At 43.8% G+C, this 23,394-nt stretch overlaps 1 protein-coding gene and 1 pseudogene across 1 annotated transcript in view; one reads left to right on the top strand and one right to left on the bottom strand.

Moving 5' to 3' along the window:
• LOC101323398 (uncharacterized) overlaps nt 1-13,020 on the bottom strand; it is an 84,985-nt gene extending 71,965 nt beyond the window's left edge. The window contains exon 1 of the mRNA XM_033861641.2: nt 12,946-13,020. Within this exon, the coding sequence (XP_033717532.2) occupies nt 12,946-13,020 (75 nt within the window). The remainder of the gene's footprint in view (nt 1-12,945) is intronic.
• Nucleotides 13,021-18,781: 5,761 nt separating this feature from the next.
• On the top strand, nt 18,782-20,148 carry LOC117313296 (germ cell-less protein-like 1; annotated as a pseudogene).
• The last annotated feature ends 3,246 nt before the right edge of the window (nt 20,149-23,394 follow it).

The following is a 23,394-nucleotide window of genomic DNA, read 5'->3' as shown; positions in this document are numbered from 1 at the left end:
AGGCTCACCATCCCAGCTGTAGCAAACCCCAGCCAACCCACCAGCTGAAGGTAGCCACATGAGTGAGCCTAGGCGCTACTAGCCAAAATGACCCAGGCAACCCAACAGTTGTGAGAAATAAAATGGTGGTTGCTTTAATCCACTAAGTGCTGGCAGCAATAGATAACTGATAGACACATCACACACAGGCGTTTCGACAGGTGCAAGGTCTCGGTGAAATTCGGCCAAGAGTCAATACTCTCACTAGTGTTTTCTGTCATGAAGTATTCAATTGAAGTTAATGTGTCTCCGCTTAGCAGAGTATCACACTTTAAGTCATTCCTTCTTTCAAAATTCTTCACTGAATGGCTACTGAGCCTAGTACTGGTTAAAATCCTTTTGCAGCCAACAGGACAATAAGCTGGCAAAATCAGCTTAAAAACAACGTTAAACATTATAACTCCTTGGAGCACAGCAGGTGTTACAGAGGTTGGGTATTTATCTCTCTCTCTCTTTTTTTTTTTTTTTTTTTGGCTGCATCGGGTCTTAGTTGCGGCATGTGGGATCTTTTGTTGCGGGGCGCAGGCTCTTCGTTGCGGGCGCGGGCTTCTCTCTAGTTGTGGTGCGCGGACTCCAGAGCGCATGGGCTCTGTAGTTTGCGGCACGTGGGCTCTCTCGTTGAGGCATGTGAGCTCAGTAGTTGTGGCGTGCAGGCTCAGTTTCCCCGTGGCATGTGGGATCTCAGCTCCCCTACCAGGGATGGAACCCACATCCCCTGCATTGGAAGGTGGATTCTTTACCACTGGACCGCCAGGGAAGTCCTTATCTCTCTATTTTATTATAAACTTCTTGATGACGGACACCCTGTCCAATTTGACGAGGTTTGACTATAGATCATGAACATCAGAGAAGGAAGGGAAGTTAGATCCGCTAATCTACCACCTCATTTTATAGATAAAGACACTGGGGCTAAGTGAGATTAGAAGAGCCTTACAAATTCCTAGGGTCCTGGAGCTGGCTCAGAGCAAAACTGAGATGACCAACTCAAAGATCTTTACGCTGTTCCTTGGATTGGATTGTTTGGTGGGTTGTGTTTTCTTTGTGACATTGGTTGCTACTAAAAATATCCTCCCCGTGCTGAAAAGAGCTTTACAACTTTCCTTTGCATTTAGGATAAAATCCAAAGTCTTCATCTTGCCCCACAGGGTCTGGTGCAGCTAGCCCTCCAGAGGCATTCGTTTGGCAAACCCATCCCTCAGAACACTCTGCCCACTCCAATTTTTTTCTGTCCTCGCATCACTCCACACAAGATTCCAAGCCCTGAATGAAAGCCAGCTTGACCTGGCTTGGTCACATGACCTAGCTTGATCACAACCCCAACCCAAGAAGAATGGGGCTCCCCGAATAAAATCCCCCAAAATTAATCATCAGGTGTTGTTACCAAAAGAAGAGAAAGTGGATGGAAGGTGACCAAAGCCAATGAATGTCCACTATGTTATCTCTCAGGCCTCAGCTTAAATGTCATTTTCTCGGGGAAGCTTTTCTCAACTACTCCATCTGTGATACTCTTTCATGACACTCCTGATTTTTCACTGTTCTCATCACATTTTATAAATATACATTTATTTGTTTGTTTGTTTCTGTCATGGTCTCCCTCCACGAGAGAAGGGACTGTGCTTGTTTACCCACTACTATATCCCCAACACCTGGTGTGGAGCCTAGGGCATAATCGGCTCTCAATATTTATTAAATGAATGAATGAATGAATAATATGGGCCTTATGATTCTTCTGACTCAGTCCGCATGACATTAGCTTTGCAAGAATGGTGAAAAAAACAAAGAGAACATGAGGGTATAGGTCTGTGGAAGACACACCTTGTTGTGACACTGTGGAGAGGACAGGAACTCACACTCAGGATGAAGGAGGAAACACTACCTTGTGCATTAGATGTGCCATGTTGCGCTGGGCTGTGCCAGTCTTGAGAGATAAATTATAGAAGCAGTGAAGTAAGAAAGGGGAGGTCTAGAATGGTGAAGGCAGCGTGCCTCAGAGTGTGTTTGCAGAAGTAGGAAGCCTCAAAGCTAAAACTGGGTTCGTGGCCTGGCTGCAGCTGCCAGGAGCACAGGTTAGCCGCGTATGTTCATAAACTTGCTCCCTCGGCCCCTTCCGTACCCGGCTGTGCAGCCTCTACAGCAGGGTTCCAGGCTCATCTGCTGACGGCCGCAGGTCCTTGGAGATGTTTTTACTACTCAGGGGCAAAGCAAGATCTTATCAGAGCAATGTAAAGCTAAATGCATTCCATTTTTGTATCAATGACTATGAGATTTGTGAGGGCTTGGGGTTTTGTTTTCAGCCATTTTTCAGCAAAATAAAAAGTTGGCAATCTCAGTACCCCCCCTAAACGTCTTTGTAATGTTACAGGGCCATGCAATCTGAAAGCCTTGGACGTTACTACCTTACAATCTCAGACACCTGGGTGACCCCTGCAAAGGCTCAGCAGACTCAATAGACCATCACTCATTCAGCTGTTGTTGTTTGAATCGTGCCTCTGTTTCCTTTCCTGCCTGTCGCCTACGTGGCAGACACATTAGCTGGTTAGAATGTACAGCCTAAAGAGGCTTCACTCCCAGGACCACGTCTGTGGCCGTGGGTCAGGAGGAGGTTGGTGGTGGCTCCGGAGATGTCCGGTCAGGAATGAGGCTCTGGGCTTGGGGTCTGGTCAATGACAGAGTACGTGTGTATGTGCGTGTGCACGTGTGTATGCATGCAGGCATGTAGGTGTGTGCTTGTGACAAAGGGAGTCCTTCTTAGGTCACCAACACTGTTCCAACAGAAGGGGGCTACTTACTCCTAAGAGGAGATATTGTTTTTAATCCGTGTTACAAAGGGGAAAACTGAGACCTAGCACACTTAAGTAATTCACCTAAAGCCCAACTGAATACAGACGTCAAACAGTTAACACCTTTGGCAATGTTTCCCTCCACAGGTACACAACTGGTGTTAAAGTTAAATCCAATAAGAATTCCCAGAAGCTGACATTCTGGAAAGACTCTTCTAGAACTAGAAAAGGGGTGAAATTTATCTTCCCTAAACTGAGGAAAATACCCAATTTCTTGTATTTGACAAGCGGTGTAGCATTAAGTCCCATACATTTACATTTCCACCAGAAGCTAGCCTACCCATTTCATACTCTTAGCTGGAATTTGAATTCCTCAGAGAAGACTACTGCATAAGTATCAATATTATAATAAAAATGTCTTGGGGGCTTCCCTGGTGGCACAGTGGTTGAGAGTCTGCCTGCCGATGCAGGGGACACGGGTTCCTGCCCCGGTCTGGGAGGATCCCACATGCGACGGAGCGGCTAGGCCCGTGAGCCATGGCCGCTGAGCCTGCGTGTCCGGAGCCTGTGCTCCGCAACGGGAGAGGCCACAACAGTGAGAGGCCCGCGTACCGCAAAAAAAAAAAAAAAAAAAAGTCTTTTTCTCATTGGTAGTAATATCATACATATATACTTTTTTAAAAAAATAAAGACTTGAAACCAAATTTTATACCTATTCAATTCTGCAGTAAAGGGAGACTTGTCCATTTTTATAAAGCTGTAAAATCCCATATAAGGAAAGTTTTAGGATCTCTGCTTTCATTTGTACAAAGACATTGGAGCAGTAATGAAAAGTTCAACCAAGATCTTCATGCTCACTGCTTCTGGGTTTCTGAAATTTAAGTCTTCAGCTAAAGAATGGAAAGGAATCCCTACTCCACCCCACCGCTAGCAACCAAAGCAAACTCTCAAGCCAGCAACACCAGTGGATTCCTTCAACTTAATTTCTTCACAACTTTCTCCCTGCTGACAAGTGTTAAGTTTCTATTTCAACAGAAATAAGAGCTTCATTAACTTGCCTGTCTTCATGGTCATCTAATTCCTTTCAGGGTTTCATGGCATTTGGGGGGGGGGGCTCGGGAAGGTAAGACCACAGTAACACACAGCTCCCCAGAGCCCCGTTAAAGGCAGAACAGTTGGAATGGTTGGCGTGGGTGGAACAGAGCAGGAGACCCCACCTTTATTGCATAGGTTGTAAGTATTTCATCACAGGTTTTCAATTCCAAACCAAAAAGCAATGTTTCTTAACTACCTTAACTCTCAGACTCATAACCCTTAAGATGTTCATCAATGACTCATATACCAGCTGCCCCTGTGGTCTGGCACATTTTTTAATATCAAACGGCATTTCCTATCAACTGTGCGCTTGTCCTCAAAGGAGCTTCATCATCATCAGAAAGCACTGATGCGGTTTCTAGCCTATACTTAACTCTCCCATCACTCCACGCGTATTTCCTGAGCACTTCGTATGTGCAGGCACTGCTGTTGAGTTTCGTGAATGCAGAGGCAAGCAAAAAAGACACAGTTCTTTCCCTCCCTAGAAAAGCTCACAGACCAGTGGAGAGAAAAATAAACATGTAATTACAAATGATTTTAAGTGTTTTGAAGAAAAAGAACAAGGCACCTTGAGAAAGTTTAATAACAGGACCTAATTCTAAATTGAGAGGTGTGGGAGGACCTTTCTGGAAGTGACCTTAAAGCAGAGACCTGCGAAATGAATGGGGGGTGGCTCCATGGGGAGCCCATGCTGGGGTACGTGGTCCTCCTCACCCAGGGAGTCTGTATTTCTTGGATGATGGCCAGGACAAGGAGTGCAACTCCACGGTACCTCATTGCTTTCAGAGAGGGGTCCTGGGAGACCTGTGGCCTCACAGGTACAGACACAGGACAGGGATGGTCTTCCTTCACTACTCAACCCACACTCCGCTCTCTCAACTCCTGATTCCCGGCGGCGGCACTTGGGTGAGCACATCAAGTGAGGATCACTTAGGTTACCAGTCCAGGTGAGTGTTTTTCCTGGTTCCTGTGTGTGAGCAGCCTCTACACCTAAGCTGTAAGCTCTTGGAGAGCAGGTGACTCTGTTTTATTCTCCTTGCGCGATGCTCACAGTGCCTAGAAAAGAGCTTGCCTCGTAGCTGCTGTTCAGTGAACACCTGCTTAATTGAATTGGATTTCATCTCAGCATTTACTTGTGTGGTAAACATCTGATATGAAAGAAGAGCCACACTAGACAAAGTAAGTATGCTTTAGAAGAGCAGAGATTAAAAGAAAACGGGGGGCTTCCCTGGTGGCACAGTGGTTGGGAGTCTGCCCGCCGATGCTGGGGACACGGGTTCGTGCCCCAGTCCGGGAGGATCCCATGTGCAGCGGAGCGGCTGGGACGGTGAGCCATGGCCGCTGAGCCTGCGCGTCCGGACCCTGTGCTCCGCAACGGGAGAGGCCACAGCGGCGAGATGCCCGCGTACGGAAAAAAAAAAAAGAAAAGAAAATGGCATGATGAGTATAGGAATAGAAGCACTTTCTGAAGCTTCAGGAAATCTGGCCTGTATGGCTTTGATTGACTCTGAGAGACCACAGTTCCCTGGTTCTAAGACTCAGCTGTAAGATGCAACGCTGATTTGATTGAACAACAGTTTACTTCTCTGGGCATTGGGAGGAGAGAGCTGCTTTCAGTGTATACACATATTGAGAGCGATATCCTGATTTCAGAAACATCAACATGTTCCCAAAAAGTATGTCTTATAATAATAATTTTAAAAATCAGTACTCATCATTAGTTTTCATGGGACTTAAAATTTATCTTCTCTTTTGCCTGCCTTATAGCCACAGTAATTTTTTTTCTTTTCTGTTTTCTTCCTTTCTTTTTTGATAATAGTGCCTCAAATTCCTCTGAGAAATTATTCTTCCTCACTAGATACAGTCTGCTGAGGTATTTGATCAAGGTGCCCAGCTCTCCTAGTGCAGAGATGGGCACCTGACCTGAGCTAGGCCCACTCAGACATTGGAACAATGATCAAGGGTTGAAAACCTGGCCCCAGATGGAACTTACTTATTCTAGATATGGGATACAGATAAGACTGTCCAGAAGCTTCTGCTACAGAGGTCCTCTAAACATGCCTGGCTCCAGAGTTAGTTTCTGTTATTTACAGCTAAGAAATGCTAAATCATACACTGCCCTTGACTGCTGGTACACGTAGAATTGGAGTTCTTAACCGGGGGTCCATGGTTGGAAATGGTCCATGGATGTCCATTAGGAGTTCCACAAATATGATATAATTTTTATACCTGTAGATAATGCATTTTGGGGGTGAGATGGCCTACAGATAGCTTTCATTAGATTCTCAAAGAATCCGTGGCTGAAAATAGGTTAGAAACCGCTGATTCCAGAACAAGGATTCTTAAGCAAAGTCTGTGGATAAATCTGGTTGGGGGAAAATGGTATCTTTGCTTTCACTAGCTTCCATGCTTGTTCCTTTCCATTATGAATATAAGCAACAAACCACAGTATTATTAGCAATACCTGTGACTTTGGCATCAATAGAACTCAGATATTTTCATATCACATTATAGTGTTGCAGATATCTCAAAATATAATTTACACCTCTCACTACTTTAAAATTACAGTGTTATTAGATCCACAGCTAGGTTTCATTAGTCAATGTATTAACGAGGTATACATAACACTTGATCACCAAATACTTTAATATTTTATAACTGCATCTCAGTATAATTGGCTTCCTTTGTAATCCTGTATGCTTTATTTCATCTAAATTATTATCTTAAGAAAAGGTCCAAGAGCTTCATCAGACTGCCAAGGGGCTGATAATACAAAAAGGTTACTAGCCCCCTTGGGAAAAATTTGGTAGGACTGTCTCCTAGCCTTACGGGTATTGGTTCTACAGCCTTACCTGTATACCTTCTATCCTGTAGTTCCTCTCCTTTCAACAACCTGACATATTGGCTCCCAGCATTGCTACCTCTGAATTTCTCCAAAGCAGCAGGCATTATTGCCTGTGATCCAGAGAGACACACACACACTTCTATGAATCATAAGACAGAAAAAAGCAAAAAATTAATAATAAATTTTAAAATTAAAGAGAGAGAGATCTGGAATAGTTAAATCCATGGAGACAGAAAATAGATGAGTGGTTGCCATGCGCCAAAGGGAGGAGGAAAGGAGAGGTAACTGCTTAATGGATGCAGGGTTTCCTTTTGGGGTGATGGATATGTTATGGAACTAGAAAGAGATGATGGATGCAGAGCATAGCCCTGAGAATGTACTAAATGCCATTGAATTATCCACTGTAAAAGGGCTAATTTTATATTATGTGAATTCTATCTCAGTAAAACATATGGTAAAATAATCAATCAGGGTTTCCCTGGCAGCACAGTGGTTAAGAATCTGCCTGCCAATTCAGGGAACATGGGTTTGAGCGCTGGTCCGGGAAGAGCCCACATGCCGCACAGCAACTAAGCCCATGTGCCACAACTACTGAGCCTGCGCTCGAGAGCGCGAAGCCACTACTACTGAGCCCACGTGCCACAACTACTGAAACCCAAGCGCCTAGAGCCCATGCTCCACAGCAAGAGAAGACACTGCAATGAGAAGCCCACGCATCGCAACAAAGAGTAGCCCCCACTCGTTGCAACTAGAGAAAGCCTGCACGCAGCAACGAAGACCCAATGCAGCCAAAAATAAATAAATTAAATAAATAAATCTTTTAAAAAGTCAATAAGTCAGAGGAAACTCCATTATAAAGTCACCTGGGAATTCAAGGGCCTACTTAGAGGAATGAAGAAAAAATATCCCTATCACTTCACACCAGTTAGAATGGGCATCATCAGAAAATTTACAAACAACAAATGCTAGAGAGGGTGTGGAGAAAAGGGAACCCTCTTGCCCTCTTGGTGGGAATGTGCATTGATACAGCACTATGGAGAACAGTATGGAGCTTCCTTAAAAAACTAAAAATAGAATTACCATATGACCCAGCAATCCCACTACTAGGCATACACCCTGAGAAAACCATAATTCAAAAAGAGTCATGAACCCCAATGTTCATTGCAGCACTATTTACCATAGCCAGGAAATGGAAGCAACCTAAATGCCCATCGACAGACGAATGGATAAAGAAGATGTGCTACATATATACAACAGAATATTACTCAGTCATAAAAAGGAATGAAATTGGGTCCTTTGTAGAGATGTGGATGGACCTAGAGACTGTCATACAGAGTGAAGTAAGAAAGAGAAAAACAAATATCGTATATTAATGCATATATGTGGAACCTAGAAAAATGGTACAGATGAACCAATTTGCAAGGCAGAAATTGAGACACAGATGTAGAGAACAAACGTATGGACACCAAGGGGGAAAGCGGGGGTTGGTGGTGGTGGGATGAATTGGGAGATTGGGATTAACATGTATACACTAATATGTATAAAATAGATAACTAATAAGAACCTGCTGTATAATAAATAAATAAATTTAATTTAATTTAAAAAATAAAATAAATAATAAATTGGGATTGATATATATACACTAATGTGTATAAAATAGATAACTAATAAGAACCTGCTGTATAAAAAATAAATAAATAAAATTAAATTTAAAAAATAAAATAAAATAAATAATAAAGAGAAAAAAAGATCCCAAAGTTTTACGCTATTTTGTTTCCTCTCTCCCCTTCCCCCCACAGGCCCCCCGAGTTGCTCATGTACACTACAATTTTAGCTCACTTACGAAATTGCTAATGTGTACTTTAGCCTACACATTAAATTCCGGTTTGCACTTACGCATATTAAAACACACCACTAAATACTCATCTGACAAGCTGTATTTTAAACCTCAAACAAGGTTTTATTGTGCCTGGATGCATTTTAATATACCTGCTAAATTTCTGCTGGAGTGAAAAACGGCTGGCAGTGATGACTGATAAGGGAGGAGGGTCTCTCCTGTCCTATCCCTCACATGCTGCTTCTGCTTGGGGGAACTGGGGGTTGGCAGCCCCTACCGCCTGAGAGCTCTAGAGAGCTTTCGGGAAAAGATTTCCGACATGATCTGATGGCCTCAAGCAGGGTCTGAGAGATCACTGAAAGGCTTCCCATTCCGGTAACTCCAGGACCTCAGTGTCTCCCATCAGAGTTCTCGGTCTCTGCCAGCCTCCGTCAGAGCAGACGGGGATTAACCCTTCACAAGCCCCTCTCACATCCTTCATAATTCCCTCTCTGCCTGGGTTTTGAAATCCTTCTCCTGCTCAGCAACCCTTGTGTCTCCACACAGCCTGCGGGATGACGCCCAAGCATCTCAGCCCGGCACTGCCGTTTTTTGAGGCCCCGGACAGTGGTGAGTGCTTGGCTAGGGTTTCCCATCAAGTGCTTAAATGATGCTTATGAGCATCATGGTGTTTTCACGGCCATTTGGAGATGGGGAAATCAGGCTCGAGGTCATTCAAAGTCGCACCCTGGTCAAGCCCTCCCCACATTTCCCTGCCACCTTCCTTTCTAGCCTTCCTCGGCCATTTCTGTACTCAGCTTCAGCCAGGCTTCTCCTCACCGTCCCCTGACTGTGTCACAAGGGACCTCCACCCAGAATGGCTCTCCCTTCTCGGTCCCAAATCCCCCCATTCCCCAGGGTATGGCTCCCCCTTCTCCAAGAAGCTTTCTCAGCCCCCAGTGCTCCGGCCTCCTCTGAATCCCCATTTATTACACCACCCACTGCTCACTGACCATGTGCAGGGATCGCCTGGGAGAGAGGCTGTATCTTGCCTCCCTGCCGCCCCCAACCCCCATCCCCTTCAGCAAAAATCCTCTCTGAGGGCAGGGACTGTGTCCTTTTCCTCTTTGTATTTACTGCAGTACCTGATAGGATTGAGAGATGGAAAGTGCTTGATTCTCTCAATCAGCAGGAGATCGATTTTTTTCAGGCCAAAGCACTGAGCCTATTGCCCAGCTTCTGTACCTCTCCTTCCTCCCGGGGAAGCCTGACAAGGTTCCAAGTCATTCTGTGCAGCCTGCCCCGCACAGGTGAGCCCGGCCTCGCTTAGGGCTTTTTTCCTGCTCTACCACCTCTTCCAGAGGCAGCCTGTTTCCTTTGTAGCTGGAAGATGAAAAGCGTTCTTTCTTCCCTTTACATGTCTAATGACATCATCCTTCTCAGGCGGGGACATTGGGAAATTCATGGCAATGAAGTATGGCTGCTTATTCAGAGAATCAGCAGGCTGTGCCCTGTCTCCCGGTGACCGAAGGCTGCTGAGGAGGTGGTGTGTGGATCGTGTTGGCAGGAGGAAAGGGTTCAGTAGCATTAGGCACCCACAGGAGAGGACAGGGGCCTTGGGATGGGGGAAATGGATGAAAGCCATAGCTGCCTGTATCATGTGATTTCAGTGATGCTGTAAGACCCCAAGGGTCCCCTACCATGTTCCTTTGAGCTTGTGATGTTTTCTTCATTCCTTCTGTGTTCAAAATTCCTATCATTTCACTTCTTCTCTGTTTTAGATCATGTGGCTTCTTCCCTTCTACACTGTCTTGCCTTAGATGCACATGTTAGGAAGATTAATTAGGGGTGGGGTGGGTATGGGTGACACTGGTTTTCTGGGAAGATGGGCCCAGCTGGTGAAGGGTAAGAAACACCAGAATGAGTAGGCTTCACCCAATTTCTGCAGAGGACTAATTGTCACTCTGGGGACACTTTGACAGGTACAGGCAGTCAGAAAAGCAGAACAGGTGAGTCAGGAGTAGGGTAGGAGAGTGAGGAAGTGTCTACGAGGGAAAGGGCATAAGGTGAGTGAGAGGAGGACACGTAAAGCATTTGACTCAGGTCAGCCTGACCAGCTCCCTGAGATGGGGCCAGGCCAAGCTGGCCCAGCAACAGACTATGGAAATCCAGCCCGCAAAATGACAGGCCGAAGATGAGCGTTTAGACGGGCAGCAGGTATCAGGTGGAACCAGAGAGACGTAGGAGCACCCAGCCAAAAGCTACAAGCAGGCAGGAAGTCAGAATGAGTGACGTCATAGGTCCCCCGCCCCCCAGGACAAAGCTCCAACCCGGCTGTTGCAGGAAGAGGAGAGACATGGAGGGTTGGCCTTAAAAAGCAAGGAGCCCCTGCAGTAGGGGGACTGGAAGACTAAGCAGTTTCTCCAGAGAGAAATCACTGTGAATCAGGGACGCAGCCGAAGCACATCCTGCTGTATGAGAATAACAAGGTCTTCAAAGATAGATGTGCTGGCTTTTTAATTGTGGCAGGATACACAGTACATAAAATTTATCCTTTTAACTGATTTAAAGTGTACAATTCAGTAGCATTAATTACATTAACAGTGCTGTGCCACCAGCACTACTGTCGAGTTCCAGAACATTTTCATCACCCTCAACAGAAACCCGATACCCATTAGGCAGTCATTCACATTCCACCTGCCCACCAGTTCCTGGCTGCCGCTCATCTGCTTTCTGTTTCTCTGCATTTGTCTATTCTGGACATTTTACATAACTGGAATCATACAACAGGTAACCTTTTGTGTCTGGCTTCTTTCACTTGGCATAATGGTTTCAAGTTTCATCCATGGAGTAACCTGTGATGGTTAATTTCATGTGTCAACTTGACTGGGCCATGGGGTGCCCAGATATTTGGTTAAACATTAATTCTGGGTGTGTCTGTGAAGGTGTTTCTGGATGAGATGAACATCTGAATTGGTAGACTGAGTAAAGCTGATTGCCCTCCCCAGTGAGGGTGGGCCTCATCCAATCCATTGAGGGGCTGAGGAGAACAAAAATGCTGAGCAAGGGAAATTTGTTCTCTGTCTCTCTGCCTGTTTTCAAGCATGAACTTGGACTTAGACTGGAGCTTACACCGTTGGCTCTCCTAGCTCTCAGGCCTTTGGACTTGGACTGGAACTATACCATTGGCTCTCCTGAGTATTGGCTTGCAGGCTGAAGATCTTGGGACTTATTAGCCTCCATAACCATGTGAGCTAATTCCTTATTATGTGTGTATAATATATTAATATATTTTATATGTCTCCTATTGGTAGGAGATATATAGGTATACCAATATTAATATATTTAATGTATATTATAATATAGGTGTTATATATTATATATATATATATATATATACACACACATACATACATATATACATATCTCCTATTGGTTCTCTTTCTTTGGAGAATCCTAATACATAACATGTATCAGTACTTCACTTTTTAATGACTGCATACTATTCCATTGTATGGATATACCACATTTTGTTAATCCATTCACCAGTTGATGGGCATTTGGGTTGTTTCCACCATGCACCAGATTTTGAATCCTGGTTAAGTCAAGTCACTTAACCTCTCTAGGCACCTGTTTCATCACATGTGGCTTTCTTACGAAGAGTAAGTGAGATAAAGCATGTAGGAGCCTGACATAGATAAGGCAATCCATAACTTGTTTTCCTTACCTGGCATCAGGACCCAGATCAGTAGGCCCAACAGCAGAGCTAACCTGCAATGGATCTGGGTTCCGTAAATTCCCACTCAAACCAGAACTGGACCCAGAGTCGGGGCAGAGGGGACACCCGCAGGTAGAGGACAAGAGGTCTTCGTTGTGAGGGAAGGAAATTGGACCCTCTCTTGCCCTCCTGCCTCTCCCTAGCGCACACACTTAGGGAATGGAGGTTCTGAATCAGGGCCCCAAAACATGCGTATGCCTCTGTTTCACAGCGTCTTAGGCCAATAAATATCGTGAGGAAATATCTCACACTTAAACTGTCAGAAATGCCACACATTTTGCAAATGTTTGAAAGATAAGGCACACACTGCCATCATATCCTATCGTAGAAATAAGTACTCTTCAGGCTTATTTGCAACTGTTGTTCAGATTATTCTATAGCATGCATTCACAGTACATAAAGCTTGTGAAAAAATAACACCTATCATTCCCTAAATCACAGTAATTTCAGAAGGTTACATTTACATTCACTTTTTTTTTATGTTCTGTAACTGTAAATGTCGCTCTCCTAGATGTCATAAAAGGCAACTTGAAAAGTGAGTTTAAATGCACTGAGTCTTCTGTGCTAAAGGCACACAGACAGAATAGCTTACTCCACATTCATACATGACCAATTCAATGGCCAACCTAAGAGCACTGACCTGGGTCTCAGGAGGTCCTGCGTGCATGCTCCCGTGGGGCTGTGGACATGCTCCTTAACTGCTCAGAGCCCCAGTTTCCTCACCTGTGCCGTCCATTCACTCAGCAGCACTCTCTGAGGACCACAGTGAGCCACCCAATGGCCAGGCTCTGGGGTCACAGAAAAGAGTAAGACCTACACCACTTACTCTCAGAAACCCACAGTCAAGCAGGGAAGTAGCTAACACACTCAATGCCTTACTATGTGCCAGGGGTTGTTCTTGCATTTCATACATGTTAGCTCATAAGATCCTTCCAACAACCCTACAAGTGGATAGTATTATTCATACTATTATTACCTTCATTTCACAAATGAGGAAACTAAAGCACAGGGTGGTTCAGTCACTTACCTGGCTAGTCAAGAGCAAACATAGGTAGTCTGGTTTAAGAGATCACCCTGCAGCCACTATAGAAAACAGTATGGAGGTTCCTCAAAAAATGAAAAATGGAACTACCATATGATCCAGCAATTCTACTCTTGGGTATAGATCCAGAAAAAATAAAGACACTAATTTGAAAAGATTGATGCAGCGCTATTTACAATAGCCAAGACATGGAAGCAACACAAGTGCCCATCAACACACAACTGGATTAAGAAGATGTGGTACATATACACAATGGAATATTACTCAGCCATGAAAAAGAATGATATACTGTCATTTGCAGCAAATTGGATGGACCTAGAGAATATTATCCTTGGTGAAATAAGTCTGACAAAGAAAGACAAATATCAATACTATATGATATCACTTATATGTGGAATCTAAAAAATAATGCAAATAAATGTATATGCAAAACAGAAAGAGATTCACAGATATAGAAAACAAACTCCTGGTGACCAAAGGGGAAAGGGAAGGGGGGAGGGGCAAATTAGGGCCATGAGAGCAACAGATATTATTATATATAGAAAATAGGTAAGCAACAAGGATTTACTGTACAGTACAGGGAATTATACCCATTATCTTATAATAACCTATAATGAAATATAAGCTGCAAAAATATTGAATCACTATGCTGCACATTTGAAAGTCACACAATATTGTAAATCAACTAAACTTCAATTTAAAAAAGAGTCTACCCTGTTACTCACCACAGATTGTGCCCAGTGCATATTCACATAATAGACCTCAAAGCAAATGACACAGGAGCATAGAGCAGAGCAACGGATTTCATCTGAATGAAAGTAAGGAAGGCATCAGACATGACTATGTATCTTGGCCAAGAAAAATGAGTAGGATCTCAGCCAGCAGGGATAGGGGAAAGAAACCATCAGGGGCAAAAATCTGGAGGTGGCAAGCATGTGACATAGTCAGGGAATGTGAAAAAAGCCCTGGTGAAAAGAGCAAGGCTAGGGCTTCCCTGGTGGCACAGTGGTTGAGAGTCTGCCTGACGATGCAGGGGACACGGGTTCGTGCCCCGGTCCGGGAAGATCCCACATGCCGCGGAGCGGCTGGGCCCGTGAGCCATGGCCGCTGAGCCTGCGCGTCCGGAGCCTGTGCTCCGCAATGGGAGAGGCCACAACAGTGAGAGGCCCGCATACCACAAAAAAAAAAAAAGAGCAAGGCTACACAGGTGAGAATGAGAATAGGGCACAGGTCCACTCTGAGGCCCTTCTAGTTCTTAATGCTGTGCCTTACCTACAAATTGTATCTACAGTCCTTCATTCAAGGACACACAATGCTTGTCTATACATTAACAGTCACACTGGGGTTAAAGAAGCATATGCCTCTCTATCGCACCACCCAGATTTCCTTTAACCAGTTCATATGATGTGTTGTCTATTTCATCTTGCATATTTTGAACATCTGCCATTTACTGAGCAAACACTTTGAACATTAACTCAGTGCCCAGCATCCTCTTCATTCTTACTGCACCACAGGCCTCATGTCTTGCCCACAGGCTCTGCTTTCTCTAATCCATGTTCCCTCACCTGTGTGGCATTAATCTAATCACTCTGATTTCCTAAGCTCTCTCCCACTTCCACAGCCAACCATGCTTCCAGCGCAAAGTTCGTCCTCTTTAGCATGGCATTCAGCACCCTTCTCCATGGTTTGTGGTCTAACCTTCAACCTAATGTCCTGCCACTCCTCACCCCTCCATCGTTAACCCTCTATCCCAAGGCCCAGCCCACACCAAACCACTCCCCAACAAAACAGCACGTACCAGCTGACTTTCTGACAGCCCCAGACAGCTCTCACTCCTTCCTCTCACAGGTCTCTGCTCTTAACTGCGTGGCAGTCCTCACCTGATCATCCAGTTACATCTGAAACCCTTAGGTATGTTTCCCCAAGGTTCACCTGACCTGCTTTTTGTATGGCTACCCAGGCAACAAATGCATGCCTATCTAGTGACCGTACTAAAACCAGGCATGTTAAGTTACAAATATTGACATGGTTAGGTGGTCACTACTCACAAAGAAATGTATAGGATTTTTTTAGAATTTATTACTTAATATTCTTAAGATATCATTCACCAAATACATATTGAGCTTACCAGGGGGGAATGTGGGGAGGGATAAATGGGGGATTGGGATTGACATATACAGACTACTATATATAAAATAGATGACTAATAAGGACCTGCTGTACAGCAAAGGCAACTCTACTCAATAGTCTGTAATGACCTATATGAGAAAAGAATCTAAAAAAGAGTGGATATATGTATATGTATAACTGATTCACTGCGCTGTACAGCAGAAAGTAACACAACATTGTAAGTCAACTATACTCCAATAAAAATTTTTTAAAATACATATTGAGCACTTCCTCTGTTCCTTGCACACACTAGGTATTGGTGATAGAGTAGCAGGCAAGACTGATGAGGAAACTGCCATAAAGAGCTTACAAAATATTCTAGGTGGAGAGACCAATCACAAAGTAATGAAATTGAAACTGTCATTAAAAATCTCCCAACAAACAGAAGTCCAGGACCAGATGGCTTTACAGGTGAATTCTATCAAACATTTAGAGAAGAGCTAACACCTACCCTTCTCAAACTCTTCCAAAAAATTGCAGAGGAAGGAATACTCCCAAACTCAATCTACAAGTCCCCCACCCTGATACCAAAACCAGACAAAGATACAACAAAAAAAGAAAATTATAGAACAATATCACTAATGACTATAGATGGAAAAATCCTCAACAAAATACCAGCAAACAGAATCCAACAACACATTAAAAGGATCATACACCATGATTAAGTGGGATTTATCCCAGTGATGCAAGTATTCTTCAATATACACAAATCAATCAATGTGATTCTCCATATTAACAAAATGAAGAAGAAAAACTATATGATCATCTCAATAGATGCAGAAAAAGCTTTTGACAAAATTCAACACCCATTTATGATAAAAACTCTCTAGAAAGTGGGCATAGAGGGAACCTGCCTCAACATAATAAAGGCCATATACGACAAACCCAACGCAAACATCATTCTCAATGGTGAAACACTGAAAGCATTTCCTCTAAGATCAGGAACAAGACAAGGATGTCCACTCTCACCACTATTATTCAGCATAGTTTTGGAAGTCCTAGCCATGGTAAACAGAGAAAAGAAATAAAAGGAATACAAATTGGAAAAGAAGAAGTAAAACTGTCACGGTTTGCAGATGACATGACACTATACATAGAGAATCCTAAAGATGCCACCAGAAAACTACTAGAGCTAATCGATGAATTTGGTAAAGTTGTAGGATACAAAATTAATGCACAGAAATCTCCTGCATACCTATATGCTAAAAATGAAAGGTCAGAAAGAGAAATTAAGGAAACAATCCCATTCACCACTGCAGCAAAAAGAATAAAATACCTGGGAATAAAACTACCTAAGGAGGTAAAAGACCTGTACTCAGAAAACTATAAGACACTGATGAAAGAAATCAAAGACAACACAAACAGATGGAGAGATATACCATGTTCTTGGATTGGAAGAATCAATATTGTGAAATGACTACACCACCCAAAGCAATCTACAGATTTGATGCAATCCCTATCAAATTACCAATGGCATTTTTTACAGAACTAGAACAAAAATATTAAAATTTGTATGGAGACACAAAAGACCCCAAATAGCCAAAGCAATCTTGGGGGAAAAAAAACAGAGCTGGAGGAATTACACTCCCTGACTTCAGACTATACTACAAAGCTACAGTAACCAAGAGAGTATGGTACTGGCACAGAAACAGAAATATAGATCAATGGAACAGGATAGAAAGCCCAGAGATAAACCCATGCACCTATGGTCACCTAATCTATGACAAAGGAGACAAGGATATACAATGGAGAGAAGACAGTCTGTTCAATAAGTGGTGCTGGGAAAACTGGACAGCTACATGTAAAAGAATGAAATTAGAACACTCCCTAACACCATACACAAAAATAAACTCAAAATGGATGAGAGTCCTAAATGTAAGACTGGACACTATAAATCTCTTATAGGAAAACATAGGAAGAACTCTCTTTGACATAAATCACAGCAAGATCTTTTTTGACCCACCTCCTAGAGTAATGGAAATAAAAAAAAAATTAAATGGGACCTAATGAAACTTAAAAGCTTTTGCAAAGCAAAGGAAACTATAAACAAGACAAAAAGACAACCCTCAGAATGGGAGAAAATATTTGCAAATAAAGCAACGGACAAAGGATTAATCTCCAAAATATATAAACAGCTCATGCAGCTCAGTATCAAAAAAACAAACAACCCGATCAAAAAGTGGGCAGAAGACCTATATAGACATTTTTCCAAAGAAGACATACAGATGGCCAAGAGGCAAATGAAAAGCTGCTCAACATCACTAATTATTAGAGAAATGCAAATAAAAACTACAATGAGTTAGTTATTACCTCACACCAGTCAGAATGGCCATCATCAGAAAATCTGCAAACAACAAACGCTGGAGAGGGTGTGGAGAAAAGAGAACCCTCTTGCACTGTTGGTGGGATGTAAATTGATACAGCCACTATGGAGAACAGTATGGAGGTTCCTTAAAAAACTAAAAATAGAATTACCATATGACCCAGTAATCCCACTACTGGGTATATACCCTGAGAAAACCATAATTCAAAGACACACGCACCCCAGTGTTCATTGCAGCACTATTTACAATAGCCAGGTCATGGAAGCAACCTAAATGCCCATCGACAGACGAATGGATAAAGAAGTTGTGGTACATATATACAATGGAATATTACTCAGCCATAAAAAGGAATGAAATTGGGTCATTTGTAGAGACGTGGATGGACCTAGAGACTGTCATACAGAGTGAAGTAAGTCAGAAAGAAAAACAAATGTCGTATATTAATGCATACATGTGGAATCTAGAAAAATGGTACAAATGAACCAGTTTGCAGGGCAGAAATAGAGATACAGATGTAGAGAACAAACATATGGGCACCAAGGGGGCAAAACATTGGGGGGGGGTGGGATGAATTGGGAGATAGGGTTGACATATATATACACTAATATGTATAAAATAGATAACTAATAAGAACCTGCTGTATTAAAAAAACTAAACTTCAAAAAAAAATGTTCACCTGCGGTCCGGGCGCGCGGCGCAGGCAGACGCGGGGAGCAGGGCGGAGGATGGAGGCAGCAGCGCCCTCTGCAACAGTCCGGGCTGCACATGAGAAGGTGGCGGTGTAGGCACGCGGGCTACGTGGAGGCCGGCGGTGGCGGCCGGGCCATGGCGGGAAACCGCCTTCGTCGGGCTCGCTGAGGTGCGCTCTCTGAAGTCCCTGCGAGCCGTGACCCATGCGCTCGCTGAGCAGCCGAGTGCTGCGCCACCAGGGGCGAGCCCGAGCCCAGCAGGAGCTGGGTTCTGGGGCTGGGGGCTCGGCCCGGAGGCCGGAGACTGGTGGCGACGCGGCCGCGCACGGCTTCTGTTACTGTCCGGGCAGCCGCAAGCGCAAGCGGAGCAGCGGGGCTTTCTGCTACTGTCACCCCAGTTCCGAGACACACGAGGATGAGCAGGAAGGGGACGGGCAGCAGCGATTCCTCAACACCCCTCGGAGGAAAACACTGAAGAGTACATCCAAATATATTTATCAAACATTATTTTTAAATGGTGAAAACAGTGACATTAAGATTTGTGCTCTAGAAGAGTGGAGCTTACACAAAATGTATTTATGTCAATCTGGCTACTTTCCCAGTATGTTCAGTGGTTCATGGAAGGAGTCCAGCACGAATATTATTGAACTGGAGACTCCAGACCAGAATATTGATACAGAAGCGCTGCAGGTGACATTTGGGTCATTGTATCGAGATGATGTCTTAATAAAGCCCAGTCGAGTTATTGCCATTTTGGCAGCAGCTCGTATGCTACAGTTGGATGGTTTAATACAGCAGTGTGGTGAGACAATGAAGGAAACAATTAATGTGAAAACCCGTATGTGGCTATTACACATCGGCAGGGACCTATGGACTGGATTCTGTAAAGAAAAAGTGCCTTGAATGGCTTCTAAACAATTTGATGACTCACCAGAATGTTGAACTTTTTAAAGAACTCAGTATAAATGTCATGAAACAACGCATTGGTTCATCTAACTTATTTGTGATGCAAGTGGAGATGGATGTATACACAGCCCTTAAAAAGTGGATGTTCCTGGGCTTCCCTGGTGGTGCAGGGGTTGAGAGTCTGCCTGCCGATGCAGGGGACACGGGTTCGTGCCCCGGTCCGGGAAGATCCCACATGCCGCGGAGCGGCTGTGCCCGTGAGCCATGGCCGCTGAGGCTGCGCGTCCGGAGCCTGTGCTCGGCAACAGGAGAGGCCACAGCAGTGAGAGGCCCGCGTACCGCAAAAAAAAAAAAAAAAAAAGTGGATGTTCCTTCAACTTGTGCTTTCTTGGAATGGATCTTTAAAACAGCTTTTGACTGAAACAGATGTCTGGTTTTCTAAGAGGAGAAAAGATTTTGAAGGTATGACCTTCCTTGAAACTGAGCAAGGAAAACCATTTGAGTCAGTATTCAGACACTCAAGGTTACAGTATATTATCAGTGATTTGGCCTCCGCGAGAATTATCGAACAAGATTCTCTAGTACCTTCAGAATGGCTATCTTCTGTGTATAAACAGCAGTGGCTTGCTATGCTCTGAGAGGAACAAGACAGTGAGGTGGGGTAAGTATGGTGCGTCATAGCATTGTTCATTAAATATATATATATATATATTTTTTTTTTACTGAAATATAGTTGATTTACAATATTGTGTTAGTTTCAGGTGTACAGCAAAGAGATTCAGTTATATATTTTTTTCAGATTATTTTCCATTATAGGTTATTATAAGATACTGAATATAATTCCCTGTACTATATAGTAAATCCTTGTTGCTTATCTGTTTTATGTATAGTAGTTTGTATCTGTTAATCTCATACTCCTAATTTATCCCACCACCCCTCCCTTTCCCCTTTGGTAACCGTAAGTTTGTTTTCTTTGTCTGTGAGTTCTTCTGTTTTTTGTGTAGATTCATTTGTATTATTTTTTTGGATTCCACATATAAGTGAAATCTTTGTCTTTTTCTGTTTGACTTATTTCACTTAGTGTGATATTCTCTGGGTCCATCCATGTTGCTGCAAATGGCAATATTTAGTTCTTTTTTGTGACTGAGTAGTACATATTCCATTGCATATAAATATGCCACATCTTCCTAAGCCAGTCATCTGTTGATGGGCCCTTGGGCTGCTTCAGTGTCTTGGTTCTTGTGGATGGTGCTGCTATGAACATTGGGGTGCATGTATCTTTTTGAATTAGAGTTTTCATCTTTTGGGGATGTATGCCAAGGGGTGGAATTGCTGGGTGTGGTGGCTCTAATTTTGTTTTTTGGGGGGATCTCCACGCAGTTTTCCATGAGGGCTGCACCAGTTTACATCCCCACCAGCAGTGTGGGAGGGTTCCCTTTTCCCCACACCCTGTCCAGATTTATTGTTTGTGGACTTTTTGATGGTGGCCATTTTGACTGGTGTGGGGTGATATCTCGTGATGGTTTTGATTTGCATTTCTCTAATGGTTATTGATGTTGAGGATCTTTCCAGGTGCCTGTTGGCCATCTGTGTGTCATCTTTGGAGGGGTGTCTGTTTGGGTCTTCTGCCCATTTTTTGATTGGGTTGTTTGTTTTATTGAGTTGTATGAGCTGTTTGTATATTTTGGTTATTAACCCCTTGTGGGTCACATCATTTGCGGATATTTTCTCCCATTCTTTAGGTTGCCTTTTCGTTTTGTTTGTGGTTTCCTTTGCCGTGCAAAAGCTTTTAAGTTTTTTTAGGTCAGGTCCCATTTGTTCATTTTTGCTTATATATCTCTTTTGCCTTGGGACACTAATCTAAGAAAACATTTTGCTACAGTTTATGTCTGAGAGTGTTTTGCCTATGTTATTTTCTGGGAGTTTTGTGGTGTCATGTCTTATACTTGGGTATTTAAGCTATTTTGAAGTTTTTTTGTGTATGGTGTGACGGAGTGTTCATATTGATTTTCATATGGCTGTCCAGTTTTCCCACCACCACTTGTTGAGGAGACTGTCTTTTCTCCATTGTATTAATATATTATTGCCTCCATTGTCGTCATTAATTGACCACAGGTGTATGGATTTTGCTATGAATTTTTAAATGTATTCATTATGTTGAAAAACCAGTAACAGTATTAAAATCAAGAGCTGTTAGAGGGCCTCCCTGGTGGCTCAGTGGTTGAGAGTCTGCCTGCCAATGCAGGGGACACAGGTTCGAGCCCTGGTCTGGGAGGATCCCACATGCCGCGGAGCGACTAGGCCCGTGAGCCACAACTACTGAGCCTGCGCGTCTGGAGCTTGTGCTCCGCAACGAGAGAGGCCACGATAGTGAGAGGCCCGCGCACCGCGATGAAGAGTAGGCCCCACTTGCCACAACTGGAGAAAGCCCTCGCACAGAAACGAAGACCCAACACAGCCAAAAATAAATAAATAAATAAATAAGTTAATTAATTAAAAAAAAAAAAAGAGCTGTTAGAGAAAAAACAAATGTTCTAGGTGGAAAAACAAATGAACACAAGAAAAGAAATAAACGTAGCCATGGCAGGCTCCAATAAGTCCTCATCAGCAAGAAGTCATCACAGGAAAGGATTTCACAATGGGAGGGAGCTGCTTAGATTAAGTCAAGGACGGTCTCTCTGAAGAGGTGACGTTTGCACAGACTCCTGATTGGATGCACATGAGCCAGCCATGAGAACTGGAACAAGAGCCTCTGGGACCAAGAGAAAATGCTGAGGTCCAGAGGTGGGACAGGGCTCTGTGGGTATTTGGAATAGAAAGGAGCAGAGTGTGGCTGCTTTGTAAATTTCAGAGCAGGAGAGCTAGGGCTGTCGAAATGATTCAGTGAGACAAAGGGTGTAGAGTACATAGTAGATGCTCAATAAGTGCTATCTGTCTATCAATCATCATCATCATATGAGTTTGTAGAGTTAGGAGGTAGATCATGCAGGTCACTGCAGCCCGTGGTAGGAAATCTGTGTTTTAATCTAAAAAGAACTGCAAGTCATTGATGAGGAGTTTGCACATCAAGTGACATGGTCTGATTTATTGTTTTAAAAATATCCCCGGGGGCTTCCCTGGTGGCACAGTGGTTGAGAGTCCACCTGCCGATGCAGGGGACACGGGTTCGTGCCCCGGTCCGGGAAGATCCCACATGCAGCGGAGCGGCTGGGCCCGTGAGCCGTGGCCGCTGAGCCTGCGCGTCCGGAGCCCGTGCTCCGCAACGGGAGAGGCCACAACAGTGAGAGGCCCGCGTACCGCAAAAACAAAACAAAACAAAACAAAACAAAAATATCCCCAGGCTGCTCAGTGAAGAAAGATTAGAGCAGGACAAGAGTGGAAGCAGGGAGATGAGTTAGGAGGGCATTTTAAGAATCTGGACACGAGGTTACACAAGGTAAAATGTCTGAACACCCATCTCTTATTTTGATCTCAATACAATTCATAAAAAATGAAATTGTGGGACTTCCCTGGTGGCTCAGTGGTTGAGAATCCGCCTGCCAATGCAGGCGACATGGGTTTGATCCCTGGTCCAGGAAGATCCCACACGCCACAGAGCAACTAAGCCCGTGCACCACAACTACTGAGCCTGAGCTCTAGAGCCGGAAAGCCACAACTATTGAACCCGTGTGCCACAACTACTGAAGCCTGCACGCCTAGAGCCCATGCTCCGCAACAAAGAGAAGCCACTGCAGTGAGAAGCCCGCACACCACAACGAAGAGTAGCCCCTGCTCGCCACAACTAGAGAAAGCCCACGCGCAGCAACGAAGACCCAACACAGCCAAAAATAAATAAATAAATTTATTTATTTTTTTAAAAAATAAAATTGTATGTGCTTTCGAGTTGACTACCCACTTTTGACAGAAAAGTT

The sequence above is a fragment of the Tursiops truncatus genome, chromosome 8 (genome assembly GCF_011762595.2).
Source record: "Tursiops truncatus isolate mTurTru1 chromosome 8, mTurTru1.mat.Y, whole genome shotgun sequence".
Lineage (NCBI taxonomy): Eukaryota > Metazoa > Chordata > Mammalia > Artiodactyla > Delphinidae > Tursiops > Tursiops truncatus.
Note: the sequence above shows the minus strand (reverse complement) of the source record. Positions and strands in the feature narration are given on the sequence as shown.